Genomic DNA, 20923 nt, shown 5'->3' with positions numbered 1-20923 from the left:
GCCCCCCTTTATTTCTCCTAACTGCAAGTTTTTCTTGTACAAAAAGTTTTTGTGCGTCATTTTGCATTGCTAGGTAATGCAGGGGGTTGACCATTTCTGCTTTTTATTGGAGAACCCACAGTAGTCTTTTTATTTATTTATTTAAACTCTTGATTGATTGATTGATTGATTGATTGATTGATTGATTGATTGATTGATTGATTGATTGATTGATTTTTACCCCACTCTCCTGGACCACAGTGGGCTCACAGTCTGCTCTTTTACTTTTGATACTTTTTTGCAAGCTTCTCAAGTTTGTAGAAGTGCTGGACTAAGAAGTTACTGGGATGTACAAAGGATAATAAACTGAAGCTCAGTCCAGACAAGATTGAGGTGCTATTGGTAAATGGAAGGGATTGCACTTCTCCTGAATTAGCAGGTGCATCATCTGGAGGTGTTGCTGGCACACAGTTGGAAGCTCAGATATCACCTGTGGCCCAGATCCTTTATCTCCTCACCTGCCATATGCGAATCACGAAAGTGTATGCCATCAAACAGTGCTGCTCATGAGAAGGTGAACCATGGCCAGAAATGACAGCCATTATTGTATGAGCTCTAACCAAACCTTCTAACTGTTTTATATGTCTTAAATCGTCAACGGTAATTTCGTTGCTTGTATCTAGGGGTCAAAACAACAATATATTGTTATTTTTTGCTTAACACTTGTTCTCCCATTAAAAAGCAACCATGATGCAACTGCATATTGATGTCTGACTCAGAAGATTCCATAATTTAATATCAAAATATTTTTCAAATGAAAATAAAGGGAAAATACAACTCAGGGGAGGACGAACAAATTGAAAACCAATTGAAGATAATACTGTTACAACATTGTAAAATACAGTCACAACTACACAGATGCATCAATTCTTATTGGGAATTGTAAATGTCACAAAAATAACAAAACAGACTAGAAAGAAATCCAAGTAGAAAATCGTTAACTCCTTTAGGGTTATTTAAATATGTACCTTCACCCTCAACGTTCCTTGTGATGGGTTTCAGATGGAGCAAAATATTTATTGCCCAATCTACATGCTTAATGGCTTCACTCAGAGGAAACTGGTTGCAGTACAGCCATTCTGCAAATTCTAGCATATTATCAACTTTCTTCAGTTCAAATTCTTTTTTCTATTAATAAAAGATGGTGAATCCAATATTAGACTAGTTGCTACTGACTGCTTCAGACACAAGGTTTGCCTCAAACTGAAGTATTCCTGTGGCAAACTTAGTATTGTGTTTTCCTTTTCATTGACATGCCTTCCAATTTAAAGACTTCCACTTCTGCAACAAACCATATTTTGAACCTCCATTCAAATTGCAACGTATAGCTTGCTTTCTCCCCCACAAACCAGGGTTCTAAGCTCTAAGCCATGGATTTTTATCCTGGTTTGTAGGAAAAAAGAACAAACCATAGTTTGGCAAAGACAGATATACAAGTACTAGAGAATATAATCCAGCTACAACCTCATACTAGTTAGTATTTAATTCTTCCAGAGCCTTTACTGCTGTATTCAGCACGTGGCACAGAGTGGTAAGCTGCAGTACTGCTCATGACCAGAGTTCAATCCCAATGAAAGTCGATTTCAGGTAGCCAGTTCAAGGTAAGCTCAGCCTTCCATTCTTTCCAGGTCAGTAAAATGACTGCCCAGCTTGCTGGGGGTAAAGTGTAGATTACTGGGGAAGGCAATAACAACCACCCCATAAACATAGTCTGCCTAGTAAATATCACCTTGTGGGTCAGAAATGACCTGGTGCTTGCACAGGTTTCCTTTTTACTACTGTACTAAATTAGCTTCCAAGGAAACTGCTATCTGCACAGGTCGTAAGTTGAATTACAATAAAAATAATTTTTATCCTCTGACTACAAAACAGTTTTTTGGGATAAGTGCGATGTTCACAGACTCAGACCTGCTCTATAAATTCAGACTCTGGTCTGCTGAAACAGTGGGATGGGCAGTCATTGTGGCTGGGTTTACTATTGTGGTAAACACCATAATAATGAAATATAACTTTGCCTGATGCCTCAATGGGCAGAGACATCTTATTATAGAAGAGAATATGGTATGCAATCCAAAATACATTTGAGCCACCATGGAATTGTCTAAAACATAATAGAGCCATAGACCTGGAAGAGCCCGGGGTGGGGGGGTGGGGAACCAGTTCAACCCCATGCCATTTAGGAACAGGAACACACAATCAAAGCACTTCTGACAGATGGCGATCCAGCCTTTCCAGGAACAGAACTTGATATAGTTTCCTGGATCCAATCCAGTGGAAGCTGTGGTAAACTGCAGCACTGCTCATGATCAGAGGGTGTTTCCCCACTCTCGAGGATCCCCCCTATGCCGTGCGCTGCTCTCAGTGCACGGCATCCCTGGCGTGCGCCCGGGCGCCGTTTACAAGAACGCCAGGGATGCCGCGCGCTGAGGGGGTGCGACAGCAGCAGCGTCGGGGCGGCTGCGCTGTTGCCGCCCCTGTCATGGGGAGTGCCGGGGGACCCCGCGCTACTTGAGGAGAGTAGCGCAGGGCTTAAGGTAAGTGGGGAAAGGCCCAGAGTTCAATCCCAAACCAAACTTGATTATTGTTTCCTGGATCCAATCCAATGGAGGCTGGCACCAAAGCAGTTAAATCCCAAGCCGCTCAATACAGTAAAAGCCTCTAAATGAAGGTTCACACATTGGTAGGTATAATTTTAATTGGACTGAATCCAGTCAACTTTTTAATTCAATAATACTTATTTCCCCCCTCTTTACAGCCCTCCTTTCACGTTGCTTTTGGTCAGGCGGGTCCCAGGATCCACATAATACATTTTTGGTGGTCAAATAGACTGGATCCAATCCATGACTGAACTACTTACACAAAATTCCTCACTATGTCCAAGAGACTCTAAATATAAATACATAACTGAAAGGAAACTAAAACAAAAAAGGGAAAAATGAAGGTTAATAAACACAAGCAGTGAACCTGCAATGGCTTGGGTGAGCATCTCATTTTCCCCTTCCACACTATTTCTCCTTTCATTTCCCTGATAGCCCCACAGCCTCTCCCCTTTTCCTGCTTCCTTCTCCTGACCCACCAATCAATCTATCTTTTATCTGCCTCTCATCTTCAGCTATATGTATTATATATTTATTATTTATTCATTTACACCCTGCCTTTCTCCACAGAGGGGACCCAAAACAGTTCACATCATTCTCCTCTCTTCCATTTCATCCTCACAACTGAAGAGTGTTAGGGTGCCAGTGTGTGTGACTGACTCAGTGAGCTTTCATGGAAGTGTAGGGATTTGAGCCTGAAACTCTAACCACACCCCCACATTGGTTTTCATGTGGTGGCTTCTGCTGTAGCCAGTTCTGGGTCAGTTAAGAACATCATGCAGTGATTGCTTCCCGGTCCGGCACCTCCCCCTGCCCGCCTTTCATTGACAGAAACCAAGGCTGGCAATACCATTGTTATTACCTAACAACAGCTGCTGAAGAGACTTGTTTCTTAAAGCTACAAGCACTATTCCTATCATTTTGAGGGGCTTCAACCACACAATATATATTTTTTAGATTTTTATGGTAACCTGGGGCTTTTCTCAGGTTTGTAGAAAGATCTATCATGTCCATGGCCCTGGTCTCTACATTTAAGTATCCATGGAGGGGATCATGTTGAGCGTTAAACATACTGACCCTAGTTAATATTTTCAAATGTGAGAAGTGACTGGAACATCATATGACTTCATAAGCTTTCACAAACAGCTCAACAATTTTAATGAACATAAGATATAAAATTTAAAAATAATAAGTCTATAAAACTGGATATTGTACAGTTGTCTTCAAGACAACTATACAAAACTGAAACTAAAAACTATCTTTACAAATTGGAAGTGTTTAACAACAATATTTAACAATGAGGATAGATACAGACCTGTAAAACCTCCATTGCATTTTGGAAACAGGACAATTTCCCCACAAGGTCTGATGATACTAGTGCCAAACGATGCCACATATAGGACAAATAATCCTCACTTTCATCTTTGAATTTCTGAATTTCCATTATATAATTACGTCCAAGTCTGGCCTTCACCAATAACATGTGTTTGAAAATTGGACTAGAAAGAAGAATTATAGGTTTGAAAGTGATTTAACATACATTTGCTGTTATGTTTTTAAACCGATGGTTTACTTCCTTTAAAATAACATTTATACACACACAGACACACACAAATATATATATATACACACACACCCTCCCTCACTTCTCTTCCCTTGCATGCCTCCCCCTCCGTCCCTTCCCTCTCCCTCCGCTGAATGTGTAGGAGAGTAGGTGTGTTGTGTGGTAGTAGTGGGTGAGGCACAGTGAGTGAAAGGTACCTGCGTGTAAGGGGGGGGAACCCCACCTGACACGGTAACTTGTGTATGTGTTTCACGTCCACTCGAGTTATTGCCTATGTACTGTTTTCACTGCTCACATCTGGCCATCTGAGCGAACATTCTAAGGGCCCGAACATTCTAAGGGTGACAGTTACACTCAGGTAGCTTCATGGCCTGGTGCGCCAGGAAAAAGATGTTTTACCTGGCTCAGGTGTGTTGTCTGATAACGGGAAGTACGTAAGAACACAGTTGGGGGAATGAGTAAGTGTCTGTGAAATTTTCCGAGCGTTTGGGCCAGCAGGTAGGGTGTTATTCTCGAAGCAAAAAACGCATGGTTACATTTATATATATATAGGTGTTTGGAGTTCTGCTTCAGAGCCCATGGGTCGGTATTGCTATTATTCCAAATGTTGGGTCAGTTTACAACTTCCATGTTAACACTGTCTGATTATGCTTAGGCCTCTCCAGGTTCCACTAAACAGGAAAACTGGCATTCTAGCAGGAAGCGTGTAATTTGGCATTTGCCATGAACTGATAATGATCCATTGATGGCTGGCCCAGGTTAGTTTGCCAGCTTTCAGGGATTTATGACTCCGACAAGTTTCCAAGAATATTCTATGGGATTTTAGGAAAATAATGGCAACTCCATTGAGTCCTTGGCGAGAGCCTGGGATGGCAGGCTGCTGGAGTTATAGACACGATTGTTACTCACTGTCCTCTTCCTGTTCACTGAACATCACCAACAGGTTGGGAGATGGCTTGAGTGGTGGCAATGAAAACTAGAAGCAAATCTGACAAGTTGATGAACAGAGTGTATTCTCAGGCCTAAGAAATTTAATCTAGACAAGACAGAGTGATGTTGGTAAAGAAAGCAAGTATCCTGGGTGTGTGTCAGATTCGCTAATTCTGGGTGGAATTAAGTTGACCTTCGTGCTGAATCCTGCATTGTTCTTTGAATGGCAGATAGATGCAGTAGCCAAAATCATCTTGTATTAATTGCATCTGATTAGGAAACTTCCACTCTTGTTGATTCTGCTGACCTGGCTAGACTGACCCAAGCTTTCATTACCTCAGGACTGGAGGTTATGAACACAACTTCATAGGCAATTCCCAACATCTTAGTATAAAAAAAAGGGGGGGGAGGACCTGCCAGGACCTGAATGGCTCAGTGGGCAGAGCAACAGCCTTTGCGTTTTGAGGGTTCAGAGTTCAAATCTCTGTTCAGATGTATTCTTGCCTTTGGGCGGTTGCCATAGCTCTGTGGTAACCTTGCACTTGGAAGGAAAAATACCTAGGTCCAATACCTGTAATATCTGTCAAATTCAGTTTAGGTATCTTGGGATTTTAGGAGGATAATGGCAACTCCATTGAGTCCTTAGTGAAAGCCTTACTGATCAAGAAGTATGGTGTGATGGTTTAAGGCAGTTTTTCTATGTTCCTAGGTTATCCTCAAAGCTAAAAAAGATTCTGTAAGCTTTTTATTTACCCCTTTAAAATTTCACTGCATTCATGCTGTAGCTCTTTCTTATGTGGCTGTAGATTCAAGGTACACACTGGGATTTCTCTCCTACTAGCAGAAACACAGGACAGAACAGTTCCCTCTTTGAAAGGGCCTCTGAACACAGCAGGGCTCTGAATCATTCCTGTGAAGTCTAAGGGTGCAATACTATGTGCACTTGCCTATGAGTAAGACTATTTAACATTATAGAAATTACTCCTGAGTAAACATAGATATGATTGCACTGCATGATCAACACAACCACAAACCATAGGTATTTTAAAAAAGCAAACAGAATCCAAACTACTCACAGTCTGTGTTTAGTTCGAGGAAGAATCTGAACAGCTTCATCTAACACTTTAAGGCCTGCTTCCCAGTCATTCTGATCAGCATACATTTGGAATAATAATACATACAAAAATGTTCTTAGTGTCAGATCCTCATCTGCACCTGGAAAATACAATTAAGCCATATTTAATGTTTTAAAATCAGTGCAGTCAGCTTGCTAAAAAATTGTCATAAAAAGAACTTACCTGGATAAAAATGACTGTCTGATGAACTACTGCTTTGAAATTCAGCTGTAGGCCATTGATGCAGATTTAGCAAATGTTCTGTGCCCTAAATAATGACCGGTGAAGATGAAAAGAATGTTCATGCATTTGCATGGTTAGCAATATAAATTGGCTAGAAATTACACCTCTTGATGGGCCTAGACAGGAGTTGAACGCTAATGATAGAAATCAAGGAAGGTTTGAAATTCTGCAGGCCAAGGAATCAAGAAGATATGGAAGGGTAAAATTACCTTCTTTATATTTGGTGGGGGGGGTGTGACTGCCCTCCCCATTAGCAAATTCAGACCCTCCTGCTAAGATTTCACATATTAAGATGTACTAACTAGCCAGGGTCTAGTCTTCAGGTTTCTATTTCCAGTTTAAATTATTGTTTACTTGCTGTAGGAGCAAACAGGGCTACCCATTTGATGTTGTTACTCATTACCTGCTTATTTTTGTTACTCATTACCTGTTTATTTTTGGCTTCTGCTGCTTTAATGATGTTTTTGAGAATGATTTCAGTGGGATTTTTAAGCTGTTGTCTGTCTAACGGAGAAGCAATGAAAGGTAAACATGAGTTCCAGAAGTGTCTAGCTGCTAACATTGCAAGAGAAAGATTTCCTGCTGCTCCAGCATAACTTTGAAGGAGAAAAAAAGCACAATAATCATATGCTTGTATCATACAGTAGATATCTGCTACAATTACAATGAAACCAACCCAGTATTCACTCTGTGTGTCTTCACTATATCACAGTTTGACCTGTTTATCTGTAAATAAAAAATGCCTTATAGAGATTATCTGTCCTTATTTAAAAATGCACCCATGTATTTTCATTTGGATACAATGTTATAAAATTGGTCCCTGTGGATTTGTTCTAAAACAATTCTCTAAACATTTTTAGGTGGTACTAATTGCAGATAAACTGTGTATGAAATTTCCTTGAGAGTAATACTCACTGCCAGAATTCTACAACAGTTTAGAAGCATAGATTAATTGTTGTTGCAGTATTTCATTCTTGGTCCAATAAGTCATACAAAACACAGCTACACTGACAGTAGCTTGCAGAGTGAAAGGCTGTCTCAGTTCAAAACCCTAATAAAAACACAGGGTTGCACTCACCTGTAATTGCTGTTCATCGAAGTCTTCTGAGTAATCCCACATTGAGACTGTACATGCGCAGAACAAGCCATGGTGAAAGTTCTCAAGCTTTAACCTAAGAGAGCACGCTAACAGCTGCTGGTTGTGTGCTTGCGTCCCTCCTAATGGAACAAGACCAACAGCTGATGCCTTCTCCTTCAGTTTCACCTAAGCTGCTACAAGAACCACCTTTCCAGAACTCAAAGCGGGGCAGGAGGAAAGGAATGTGTGCTGGCACAGAAGACTTCATTGAACATCAATTAGAGGTAAGTGCAACCCTCTCTTCCTTACTGGTCTGCTGTGCAGTCCCACATTGGGATTCTAACAAGTTACTCATAATGGAGGTGGGAGGATGAGTTCTGAACAACATATTTATTGAACTCAACATACAACAAACAACAGGTTAAGCAAAAAGTGACTGCAACACTGCTTTCCCCAATACTGTGTCTCTTCTTTCCAGCAGGTCCAGTGCATAGTGTTGTATCAACATGGCAGCCGAAGCCCACATTGCTGCCCTGCATATCTCCTGGATTGGCACTCCACCTCAGAAAGCTGCCGGAGATGGAACCTGGCCAGAAGTGTCTTGGAGAAAAAAGTGTACCACAGGTGCTTTCTGCTCCAAGCTCCCACAGTCAGTGAGGGAAAGGAGTTGGAGAAGAAAGCAGTTAGGATACAAAAATCCTCTGAGACACTTTCTGCTTCAAGTCTTCTGGCCAACTGTGTAGGGTTGGGAGCTTGGAGAGGCATACGTGTCAACCTGGCTTTCTACCCCAAGCCTCCCTCACCCAGACACTGTTACCCAGCTGGTTTCTCTTCAGATCATATAAATCTTTCACCTTTTATTAAATTGAACAGTTACTGAAATATTTACATTGTTCCATGGATGAAGAATAGCCTCCTTAGAGAAAATTTCTTTAATTGTATCTGTTAAAGGTTCTATTCATATTTCAAGTTTTCTAATAAGGCAGTCTAGCTACCCAGGCCTTTTGCTAGTCTTTAATCTGTTCATTACTTTGAACACCACTTCTTTATAGGTTTACCTAGAAAACTTTTATCTGCTTCTCCTCATTTTAGTAAAATTAAATGTTTCAATTAAAAATTCATTGACTTGGCTGCTCAGATTTACACGAAGCACTAAGATATCTTTTAATCAACTGGTGTTTCAGAACTCTCCATTGTCTTGTTTTCTGAGAGCAATGAATTCTGGTTTTTGTATATCTGCCACTGTAAGCCAGCATTTTGGCGTCCTTATTAGTTCTGTCCAGATTTTTTTCTTTATATAATTGTTTTCTTATAAGCTGCATAGGTATACTTTAAATATAGCATCTTTTTCATTTTCCTGTTTCATTTATGTTTCAATTTACTGTTTAGTATTCCATCTATTATTTCCTGTCTCTCTCTACCCACCATCCAATTGCAGAAATAACAGTCTGACCCTTTTGTATTTTGTTTTGCTGGGTTCCCAAACTATGGTTTTAAAAATGTCTGATGTATTTTTGTCTCTAAAGAAAGCTCAATATTCTTGTTCATATTTTCATTTAATTTCAATATAATGTAGTATTAAATTGTTATTTCTCCAAAATTTCTGTCTTATAAATATCATGTTCCAGTTAAAAATATAACAAATTAGAATCCATATACGTTATGGCTTCTTAAATGAACTTCTTCAATATGTTATAATTCTTGAATACATAATAAATATTTTCTGTGATAAAGAAAACTTAGTCATTTAGATACTTTATATCTCCAAATATTTTCTTGATGTTAAGATTCTGCAAATTTTTTAGTGTCTTACTTTCACTAAATCTATCCAGTTTGTGGTTCATGTTATATTCAGTTATTATATCTCCATTGGAAATCCATAACACTTAAAGACTCTCATAGAAAACATCTGGACTGACCGTTGGTACATATGTTATACCAGCTGCAAAAATCTATTGCATCTATTTCAGTGGTTCTCACCCTTCCTAATGCCACGACTCTTTAATACAGTTTCTCATGTTGTGGGGATCCCCAACCATAAAATTGTTATATATAAAATATAAAAAGACTGTTTTCTGATGGTCTTAGGTGACCCTTGTGAAAGGGTCATTCGACCCCCAAAGGGGTCACGACCCCCAGGTTGAGAACCACTGATCTATATTTAAAGATGCTGCTCAATTTCCAATTGTAGCATGTAATAACTTAAACCTTTACCATTATGTACTACAAATACACTAGAATTATACTACATTGTCCTGATCTGCCCAGTTCTGGTTTGATCCTGCCATGTGTCCTGGGCGGGACGTGAAATCCTCTTTCCCTCCTCCCTCCCTCCTGGCTGCTTTTGATTTAGTTTCATTTCACAGGCAAAGCCTAATCTGCTTGTTCAACAACCACTTGCTGTTGCTTTCCACAGCACCAGGGAGTGTAGGTTGTTTTGACCTAAGTGAAGGCCTACCCCACCCCTTTGGGAACTGGTGTTCAGGGGAGGTGTTGTGTGATGCGGTGGGATATGATGTGGGGCATAATGGAAAGTGTTTTGGTGCTTAAATCTTAGTTCTGGCAATAGAAGTATTTCCCCTAATGTCGTTTCATAAGAAAGAAGTCATCTGAATACAGAGTCTCATTACTGAACAGTCCAGGGGTATGGCATATAAATCTTTTATAGAATTGGAAAGTTTCATTGGTACAATCTGATGTTGAGGGGAGGTATGTTGTAGCAGTATGGGTTTAGTTCTTGCCATCCAGCTTGAAATTAAAACCTGCTAATGAAATGAACGGGAGCAATATCTTTTGGGATTGTTTCTGCACAACGAACATATATACTGTATTGTGAATTCTCTTGATCTCACTAGCGGCACAAAAGCAACTGCTTTACCTCTTCTTGCCAGCTCCCATAGAGCAGATACTGGTTTCAGTCATGTATTTAAATATATAAACAGAGCCTAATATTTCCATTAATTTATGTAATAACAATCTATTAACCTATCTTGTTCCTTATTTATTAGTAGTTGATGCTAAAAGAAAACATTGAGTCATTTCTTTCTTCCAGCGAACATTGTTCAACTACAAATGCAGTGATTCTCAACATTTTTGCCTGTATAGTATTGAACAGTTACAAGTTTTCCTATTGGTCCAAGGACAAGAAAGAGACGTTAAAAAATTAAGACTGTAATAAATACAAAAGTTGCAGTAGTATATGTGTCATTAAGACTAACTAATCCCCTACAATCATTTATATTCCAAAATACCATTATTTTAACATATCCATGAATATTTTATGTGGGTAACACATTCCTATAGGTTCTTGTCATTAACTTTCAGTGCAGAATTTTTCATATATTACTTGGATGTATATATTTGTTATTTTATAAGAGTTAAAGTTTCTCTAAACTAACTTTTCTAAACTATCTTACAGTGTTCCAATATATACAACATACCTTGCACTTTTAACAAAGGATTTCGATGCTACTAAACGTAATTGTTCTTTTCCTGCCAAGTTTTCCATTAAACTCTTGCCTTGCGTACAAGCAGTAATACTTAGCATTTCTTGTCTCACCGTGTAATCATTCCTGGACAGAAAACGCAAAATCATTTCCAGCTGATTTTATTATACACTAAAAATATGACTTTCAAAGTATGGCATTCCGGACTAATCATGTCCCAATTAAAGGCGTTTCCACCACTGGGAAGTTCTGAGAATCAGATTATTTGAACAAATCAGTGAAGTCTGAGCATTTAATTTCTTTTTAAATAATGGCTTACTTCCTGGTTCTGGTGGGTTTTCCGGGCTGTGTGGCTTTGGTCTGGTGGATCTTGTTCCCAATGTTTCACCTGCATCTGTGGCTGGCATCTTCAGCGGTGTATCACAGAGGGAAGCCTTCTCTCTGGACACAGTGTGTAACAGACTTCCCTCTGTGATACACCTCTGAAGATGCTAGTCACAGATGCAGGCGAAGCTCCACCAGACCACAGCCACATAGCCCGGAAAACCCACCAGAACCAGTTGAATCCGGCTGTGAAAGCCTTCGACAATACAATGCCTTACTTTGCTTGGATCAGAAACTTTAAATAGCATACCTTACCAAATACCACATACCTTTTTAAATGCATAAAGAGCAGGCTCTCATTCTGCTTACTATTTGCCCTCTACTTTGTCCCCATAACCAATATGGCCCTATTTCTGTATCTAATAGTGACATTGGCAAATCTTTGGATACTTAAACCTGGTAACTGGAATTGTGAACCAGCTATTCAGATCTTTCGAGAAATCTGAAAAGGGACCCAAGTTTGCAGAAAAATCTGACCTTATACTTCACAGGATGCAATCACAATCCCCATTCAAAAGGAATATAATTTTTGGTTATCAGCATACTCCTCAAGACCCATCAGTAAGGGTTCTAAATATTTGCTCCTAGGCCTGATGTAAAGGGGGCAACACAATAGAACATGAAGAACTCTTCACACCCAGTTCCACTGGAACACGTTCTTTCATGATGGGGAGTTCCCAAGCCCTTTCCCTGTCTAAGAGCAGAGGGTAACACATTACATCTGGCCAGGGTCAAGCCTCTGCACCATCTGGCCTCAATTAAAATGTGGAGATAGCTAGCAACAGTTAAGTTGGTGAGGGAAATTCCCAAATAGAGGGGAGAACAAAACTTGTCAACTTCCTTCAACAAGAAAAGGAATTCTCTTTGGTAAAGTCTTTTTTTGATGGCAAGATAAATTTCTTGTTTTGATAACATGGCCAGTTCATCAAGAGACATCCCCAAGGAATGTAGCTTTTTTTCAATACAATTCCACCATTTGGTGGCACGAATGCCAGCTAGTGCCAGCTAGGAAAAGCTCTCGGCATCTTGATTAAAACACGTCCAAACCCAAAATTTGAACACCAGTGACCAAGCCTTAGTTACCAACAAATGCTGGCCTGATTCCAGGCAAAGTGCCTCATAAGGAACTGAGTGAGGGAGACCAAAGATTTTATAAAGAAAGCACAATTGTACTCTTTCAACGTCTCTGTTCCAGGCCTCAATCCATATGGGGATTCCATATAGGAGTTGCTGGCAGATCTTAACATTGAATAACTTCAATGCAGCAGGAACATATCCCTTGCCCTTACCATAGAAAAACCGCAGGACGGCATTAGCATTAATGTTAGCTGCTGTAATGGCCTGGGATCTGTGAGTTGACCAAGAGGCCTGGGGATGGTAATTTAGGCCTAGATTTTTAAACCATTTGACCTGCTCAAATTGGTTACCATTTAGTTCCCATCTACTCAGTTGCCACTTGTAGGTAAAAACCATTATTTTGGATTTATCAAAATTTAATTGCTGGTCATTATACATAAAATATTCTAGGCAGCATTTCAATAGTCTCATCAGTTCTACTCTCGAGCGCGATAGTACTACTGCATCAACAGCAAATAAAAGAAGAGGAATTGGAATAAAAGCTAAGGTAGGAGAATGGCCATTTACCTCCTTTAATACTGGAACCAAATCGTTTAAGAAAAGTTTAAAAGGGTCAGGGCCAGCACACACCCTGCTTAACACCTTTACAGACTTCAATTTTAGTGGTCGATAGTCCCTCTGCATCACATCTAACTTGGGCAGAGGTGGTTGTATGGAGGGTTTTTATTAAGAAAAAAATTGGTCCCCATTTTTGCCAATTTCTCCCACAAGAGGTTCCTATTAACAGAATCAAAGGCCCTCTGTATGTCAATAGTGTACAAGGGGGCCTTTTTTGCCCTATATTTGGAAACTAACCTGCTTAGGACCAGGCAGTGGTCAAGAGTACTTTTCCCTTGTTGAAATCCTATCTGCTCTTTCCCAACAATGTCATTAGATGAAATCCACTCAGTAAGTTTGTTTAGAAGATGTTTTGTGTACAGTTTGCCCACTACTGAGAGGAGACTAATTGGGCGATAATTGGAAGGGTAGAAGCTGTCGCCTTTTTTAAAAACAGGGACAACGATAGAATTTCTCCAAGCAGAGGGAATTAAACATTTAAATGTATCCCTTTTGCCAAAACTGCAACCACTTCTTGAATCTTAACACAATATAAATATTCCTAAGAAATATCGCAACTATCGTATCATTCAGGACTTGCTCATGTATAAAATATTAATTTAAATCATTCTAACTACTAAGATGGCTAATTCTATTACATTTGTACGGGAATCTGGAACATCTGAATTCACACTGAAATTTGCTGTCCATTTATATAAATGTCAGTGGTGGGTTTTCTGGCTGAAGCAGCACATGGCCATTCTGGACACCATCTGCAAAAGCCTAAAGTAACCGCCTGAAGTGCCAGCAGATTTACGCTTAGCAGCCTTTCCGTCCTAGCCTGAGTATTTTTATTTTCAACTTGTACGATGCTATAGCTTGGAAGGCTGGCTTTTGTTACAGCAGAGGGTCAGGGATCATAGCTTTCATCGAGATTTTTAAAAATTCCTTGCAACGTGAAGAAAAGGGAGACTATCTCAAATGAATGTATTTCTGGTAATAATTTTATGTCTATGCTCCCTCAGTCCTAAGTATTTTTTAAAGTGACTTTTCTCTATTTTTGCTCTGTAGTTTTCTACAGAATTAAGGATAAAGGTATCTTCCTCAATAGGATACGCATCTGCCATTACCAAGGAGGTCTGAATATATACCATCTGCATACAATCTAGAACAGCTGCAAAACCCTCAATGCAACTGTATACCAATAAAATGGTAAATACCACTATCACAGTTTGAAACATCTTTGTCATGAAATTTGTCGTTTCAAAACAATCTTTGTCATGAAATTTGTCATTTCAAAACAAGTTTCAAAAAAAGCTTGTCATGAAATTTGCCGTTTCAAAACAAGCTTTTAAATCTTTGCTTCAATCTTTGCTACTCAAATATATTCTAAATAGTTTGGCAAGCCTTGATTATAAAACTATTTGGTTGCATCTCCTGCTTCTTCTTTGTCTTACTTCCTGTCAGCCGCACAGGTAGAAACCTTAACCTTCTCTCTATATGTTTAGTATATGCTTGCCACATCTCCTGCTACAGCAGGAGGTCTCCTCATGACTCCCCTCATCACCTAGGAGGCTGGTGGGAGTAAGTATAGTAAAAAGATCACAATAGCAATGATGGTGTGATGTCATATACATGCTGAACTTGGAAGTAACATCATGCCATCCTAGGATTCAGTGAAAGTTCTATGGTAAAGCAACAGAGTTCCACTGAATCCTAGAGCAGTATGCATCACTTCAGGGTTGAGGCCCGAAATGACATTATCATGCCAGCACAATGGCACCCTCCCATGTCACTGATTCCCAATATCCTAATGGTTGCAGGGCATCAGACATTGGTTGGCAACTGTAATTTAGTAGAGTGAGTTCCCAAGAATAAATAAAAAGGCTTTTACATTTCTTGCAACTGTAAAACACCTCCAGAGCATTTCTTTCTGAACACGGTAAACCAACTTAAAGTAAACAAAAGCCTGGGATGACTGCTTGCAAGTTGAACTGCCACATATTGTCATATATGGAAAAATCAGGCCAATTAGGAAACACAAATAATACTTATGAAAATAACCCATATTTGAAAAATGAAGGATTCCATATTAACAATTCAGTTCCCTCCCCAAATCATTTGCCTGTTAGTTTGAAGAAAGGCATACATGTGAAATAAAAAGAAAAATACAACCATTTCTAATAAACCAACAGATCTATGAAGGCTAAACTTCATGGGATACAAAGTTCCCTATTCTTTTCCCCTACAAAGAAAAGCAGCTCTATATGTAAAATACTGAGTAGGAGATAAGCAGAAGATACATATTTTGACCTTGAGCCTACTTCTATCCTTTACTACAATCAATACAATGCAACAATCATTGTATACTTTAGAGGGCACTAAAGTTCTGTGTTTTGACAGAAATTCTACAAGCATACATCCAGTTTTCCTAATATTGGCCTTTCAATATAAAGCTTCATAACAGTATGAAGTATTCTAGCATCAAAACAGTGCAATCAAAAGCAGTTATACATTTCTAAGGCCACTGAAGCCAAAGGAATTCGGAAAGTATAACTGTTTAGGATTGCACTAAATGTTATATTCATCATTGAATCTGAGGTCGCAAATCTTGCAGTCTTTTATTCTTTTATTCACTAAGCAATATTCTAGAATGACAAAGCTTGTACACAGATATCTTGTGGGCAAAGTATGATGAGGGTTAAAAACAAAATAAATTTAGAAAACGATAAATCAATGGCACATACTACAGGAACTGAAAAGAAAAATAATGACCCCAAAGACTGGTACATGCATATATGCATGATGTATATATATATGTATATATGCATGATGTATATATATATATGTATATACTCGAGTATAAGCCGACTTTTTCAGCACATTTTTAATACTAAAAAGCCCCCCTCGGCTTATACTCGAGTATATACGGTAATTCCAAGATGGCGGCCGGAGCTGGGGGCTGCTGTGGGGATCCTGTGAGCATGTTGCTGCTTTTTTTCTAACTCACAAGAGAACCATAAAAACAAGCTGTAAGGACAGCCTGCATAGCATTACAACTAGGTTGTGTGTGTGTGTGTGTGTGTGTGTGTGTGTGTTTTTAAAAGAAACCAAGGTACTTCTCTCCTAAGGGTTTTTGTTGCATTGTATTCCAGATGAATACAATTCTTCATAGTTTACTGTCAAATACTGATGTAGCTGAAGACAAATACTTTCTCTGGAGCAAAGTTTAGGCTGGCATAGCTATGAATCCCAAAATTTGGAAGAAAAATTTGGAAGAAAACAGTGGTTCATTTGTGTTCCTAGATTGCTGGAAAGCTGCTCATCCCTAATGCAAACTCTGTTAGGCAACTCTATCTCATCTTGCTCCCAAATCTTCTGTTTTTAGCTGCTACTGAGTCAAGTTCGAAGGCTTATACTCGAGTCAATAAGTTTCCCAGTTTTTTGTGGTAAAATTAGGTGCCTCGGCTTATATTCGGGTCGGCTTATACTTGAGTATATACGGTATCTGTTACATAAGCAAATTATCCCTCCATTGTCAAGGGGAATCAAGCTCCCTACTTAATTGGGATCTCCTGATAGCTGCTTCAAACCTGATCATATCAGTGCCCACGTCTCACTTAACTGCAGGAAAATGGAAATAGGGTGGAGAATTTGCACTCTGGTAGGGCTGCATCTTCCTTCCAGCTAATTCCAGTCTCTTACCTTTGGTGAAAAGATGGGCTCTGTTGCATCTGGGTCAAACCCTAAATTAAATGTTTAATCATGCCTGATTAACTTTAAAAAATAACGTACAAACCACCCATTAACTTACGTTCTTTGTTTATTAGCATCTGTGCTATACAGTGTTTTATCATCTAATTCCAAAGTCTTCTGAGAAGATGTCATCACTAATTCATGGTCATGGATCATGTGTGCAAAATGTGTAAGCCTGGTCAGCGTCTGAAGCTCCACCAGCTGATCTGGCCAATTGCATTCTAAAGCCATTCTGAACAACTGCAGAAGGTGACAGGATAAGAACCTTTACCTGCATCCATATTAACATCAAGCACATACAGCCTTACACAGATGAAAGAATGAGATATGGTGGATTGTTGTAACGGTTCAAGGAAAATTACTTTCTCTGTAAATCTTTTCTATTTCATCTGAAAATGTAAAAGCATCATACCTTCTCTCTGCCTAGTTTTGAGACGACATAAAGTCTCAACAATGTTTCTGAAGATGGCTCAGAATATAGGATAAGCCCAGATTTCATAAGAATGCAAGAAGGAAATGTGAGGAAGAAAAAAGGTCAACTGATCATCAAAAGTGCATGCCATACTTCAAGGTCTCCTCTTTCCCAACCAGCATTAACCTCTGTTTCAGGATTTTAAATTGTTCACTTTTAGCCAATTTACCTCAGTAGCCGGGCAGTTATTCAGGACTTCTACCATATCAATAGGAGATTGGAATATGGATATAAGGAGCTGAGCATCATCCATATATTGATGACATCCAACCCCCAAGCCATCAGTGATTATCCTAAGGGTATTGTCCTAATGATCAGTGATTGTCCTAAGGCCAGAATCAATTGTCTGTTGTGGGTTTTCTTGGCTGTGTGGCTGTGGCCTGGTGGTTTTAACTCCTAACATTTCGTCCTCACTTGTGGCTGGGATCTTCAGAGGCATCTCAAGTTAAGATGACAAACACCTTATTACAAAACACATCTTACCATGACATGCCTCTGAAGATGCCAGCCACGGGTGCAGGCAAAAGGACAGGAGCTAAAACCACTAGACCATGGCCACACAGCCTGGAAAACCCACAACAACCAATTGTCCTAAGGGCTTCACACAGAAAATTAAAAACATGAACGATAGGACTGCGCCCTTAATTCATCCATGAAAGCTTGCCCTCATTGATTAAAATTGACCCGCACTGATCAATATACCACGGCTTTATTTGATTAACGTTTTGCACATGTTTATGGCTGAAGCCATATTTACCACTACTGCTACTGCTATTGGAAATGACAATATTTTCAGCTATTTTCAAATCAGACAAATGCTATAAGTTGGTTTTCTTTTGATAATAGTTTTAAACCAAAGGTAATGAAATTACTTGATTAATCAGCTAAAAGGCAGTTAATGAATCCGCTAAAAAAATCTTTCAGCGATTGATGGCTACACTAGTAAATCAAACTAGAAACTGGACCCCCTACACAAACATATTTTCGAATGGCAAATTCTATTAATAGCTATAATATATGAATAAATTTAGACAGACAGACAGACAGACAGATATACCTGAGGCAAATTGGGAAGTGTAAACTCCATGGGACCCCAACCAATGCATGAGTACATTTCCAAACCAATAAAAACTTTTGTCATGGAACATGGTCCTTCATCATTAGTCTAGATAAGAAAAAATATTAAAATTTATGATGCTATTTTGCATATAACAAACAATGCAGAGTTACCACTAAAGACAAGGGGAACAGAATGGTTTACCTCTGCTAAGGAATGCACTGGAATGTAAACTGAATGAAGATAGATTCTTTACACAATTTGAATCTGCTCTAATTTTCATTAATTATTTTCAGGATACATTTAAACAGCATGAGTTTACTGCAGTCAAATGAGATAACTTCCTTGAAAGCATCAAAAGATTTACAGTCCAATCCTGACTGGGCTGGCGGGAAGGGATGGCAAAAAGCTAAAAAGAGGAGGAAAAACGCCGGCAGAATCCCACAAAGGGGATGGAAAATGTGGCATATCTCCGAGGCCGGCTGTGCTAGCACAAGGGAGCTGAACAGGCAGTGGAAGTTGACTAAGGTCCACTCAGCTCCACTGTTACCATACCACCCTGGCATAGTGGGGGTGGGGGGAGTGCATATTCACAGGTATCCCTGCCCGCATGCTAGCCTGAAGAGTGATGCTGACATTGCAGAGATGAGGAGCCCATTCTCTGGCAGTAGCCAGGTCTACCTACAAAGAACTTCCAGGAATTTTTTTTCCTTTCTGTTCTCATGCCCTCAGCTGGCTTGCCATAGTAGCACATTTTCAGCTCCACAGCCAAGGAAGAATGTGTCCTCAACCCAAAATATTAGCCCTGCTGAGTGGATACTCATTTCCAGTCACAAGAAGACTTGAATGAAGTCAGTTTGGACTGGCGATCCCGCAGATGTGCCATTTCCCCCTTTTTATTTTGTTTTCAATGAGAATTGTCTCATTGAAAACAAAACAAAAAAAGGAAAAGCAATATGTCTGTGGGATCGCCAGTCCAAACTAACTTTATTTATGTGTTTTATATGGTGAAATCACGAATGGATGAGCTGCAAGCAACCTCTGTTGTAAATGTTCAACAGATGGCTGGTGGCACAGAGAATCTCTGTAGCAGCACAAAATGGCAGTCACAACAAAATGAAACTGACAATCTGTAAGCAACAGGCAGGAAAATAGAACAGCTTTGGCCTGAAATGCTTTATTTTCCCGGACTATGCAGGAGAAAAAAGCCAAAATAGTTCTTTTTAAAATATCTAAAAGACGTTTTAAATGTTCTGACTGCAATGGGCCAGGATCAGATTTTTAGGGCTTTAGAAACAACTGATCAAAACATTATCATGAAAGTTTTGAATGCCATGCTGAAATTACTATTTATTGTAGTTTTAACAATGAGACCTAAAATTATTTGGGCCTGGCACCAAATTACCATTTTCCTATGTAAACATTCAACTGTGCTGATCAAATACCAGTTTTTCTTTTTAAAAAGTCAGCATATTTAAAGCGGAGAAGGATGTCTAGCAGTTCTTTATAAAGCATCAATTTAATGGGCTGACCCCAGTTCATCACCTCTTTGCAAATTATTTAAATCAAGGTCCCTGTGCATGTCATCCAAATATTCCCAATCAGATACAGAGGAAACAAGTTGCAATTAACTAGTTGCAGCAAAAATCAATCTGAAATGTGTGGACATTTCTGAAATTAATTACAAGAATCAAGAAGTTGGCAGTTACAGTGGAAATATTTTTAATCTAAACTATGAAATTTCTACATAATTTTACACCTGTTTATGGTTGGCAACATTGGTGTAGCTTGGTATTGTTACAATAAAAGAGAACCAAATCTCCAGTACTTCTGGGCCTTTTCTTCAGGTTGCTGTCAGAAGAAGGATGAACAAAGCAGTACAAAGAGGTCTGAATTACAGCCTGTAGCTGAACCATCTAACATGAAGCACAAAAGGACCTTGGTTTAAAGTAAAGTACCCACAGAGTCACAGCATCTTTGGCTTGGAAGAGCACACAAGGTTTGGATGAGAAATGGCAGGTGATGGGAGGTTAAACTGGAGCTTTAGGAAAAGCCACACTGCACTGTTTACACAGGAGGCAAGACCGTGCCCTCATTCTACAATGAAATTTATATGTATAATGAACCATCTAGCAGTGTTATTTTTCAAATATGTTCCCTTATACACTGACAAATTCACCTCATCTTCTGCTCCATGCCGACTTCCAATCTGATGCTGAACTAACTGTTTCGCTTTCACCCAGGTAGCAATAATCTGTTGACGTACAGCAATAGGTACTTGCTCATCACTTCCACTTGGCAAATTCATAGCAAATTCACACACCTAAAGGCAAATATTTACAAATGTTGAACTACTAAAGGCAAATCATAATATGTGATTATGTTCCCACCTATCTGTATATTGTATGCCTTTCCTAGAAATGCATGCTGGTGCTTACGACATTAATAAATTGTTCTTTGGACTTTGGCTAGGCAACAATCATATGAATAAACAAATAATTATAAATTGAACAAAATATTCAAAGTCAAAAACAATCTATTAGACAACAATGGATGACATATATCCTG

At 39.2% G+C, this 20923-nt stretch overlaps 1 protein-coding gene across 1 annotated transcript in view; it reads right to left on the bottom strand.

Annotated features, from left to right (window-relative positions):
* CFAP46 (cilia and flagella associated protein 46) overlaps positions 1-20923 on the bottom strand; it is a 117961-nt gene that overhangs the window by 51104 nt on the left and 45934 nt on the right. Inside the window, 10 exon segments of the mRNA XM_048507074.1 lie at positions 498-658; positions 1008-1167; positions 3952-4135; positions 6207-6345; positions 6429-6513; positions 6916-7084; positions 11007-11138; positions 16885-17066; positions 18356-18463; positions 20535-20678. Of these exon segments, the coding sequence (XP_048363031.1) occupies positions 498-658; positions 1008-1167; positions 3952-4135; positions 6207-6345; positions 6429-6513; positions 6916-7084; positions 11007-11138; positions 16885-17066; positions 18356-18463; positions 20535-20678 (1464 nt within the window).

Source organism: Sphaerodactylus townsendi, linkage group LG08 (assembly GCF_021028975.2).
Source record: "Sphaerodactylus townsendi isolate TG3544 linkage group LG08, MPM_Stown_v2.3, whole genome shotgun sequence".
Taxonomy (NCBI): Eukaryota; Metazoa; Chordata; class Lepidosauria; order Squamata; family Sphaerodactylidae; genus Sphaerodactylus; species Sphaerodactylus townsendi.
This window is presented reverse-complemented; position numbering and strand designations above follow the sequence as displayed.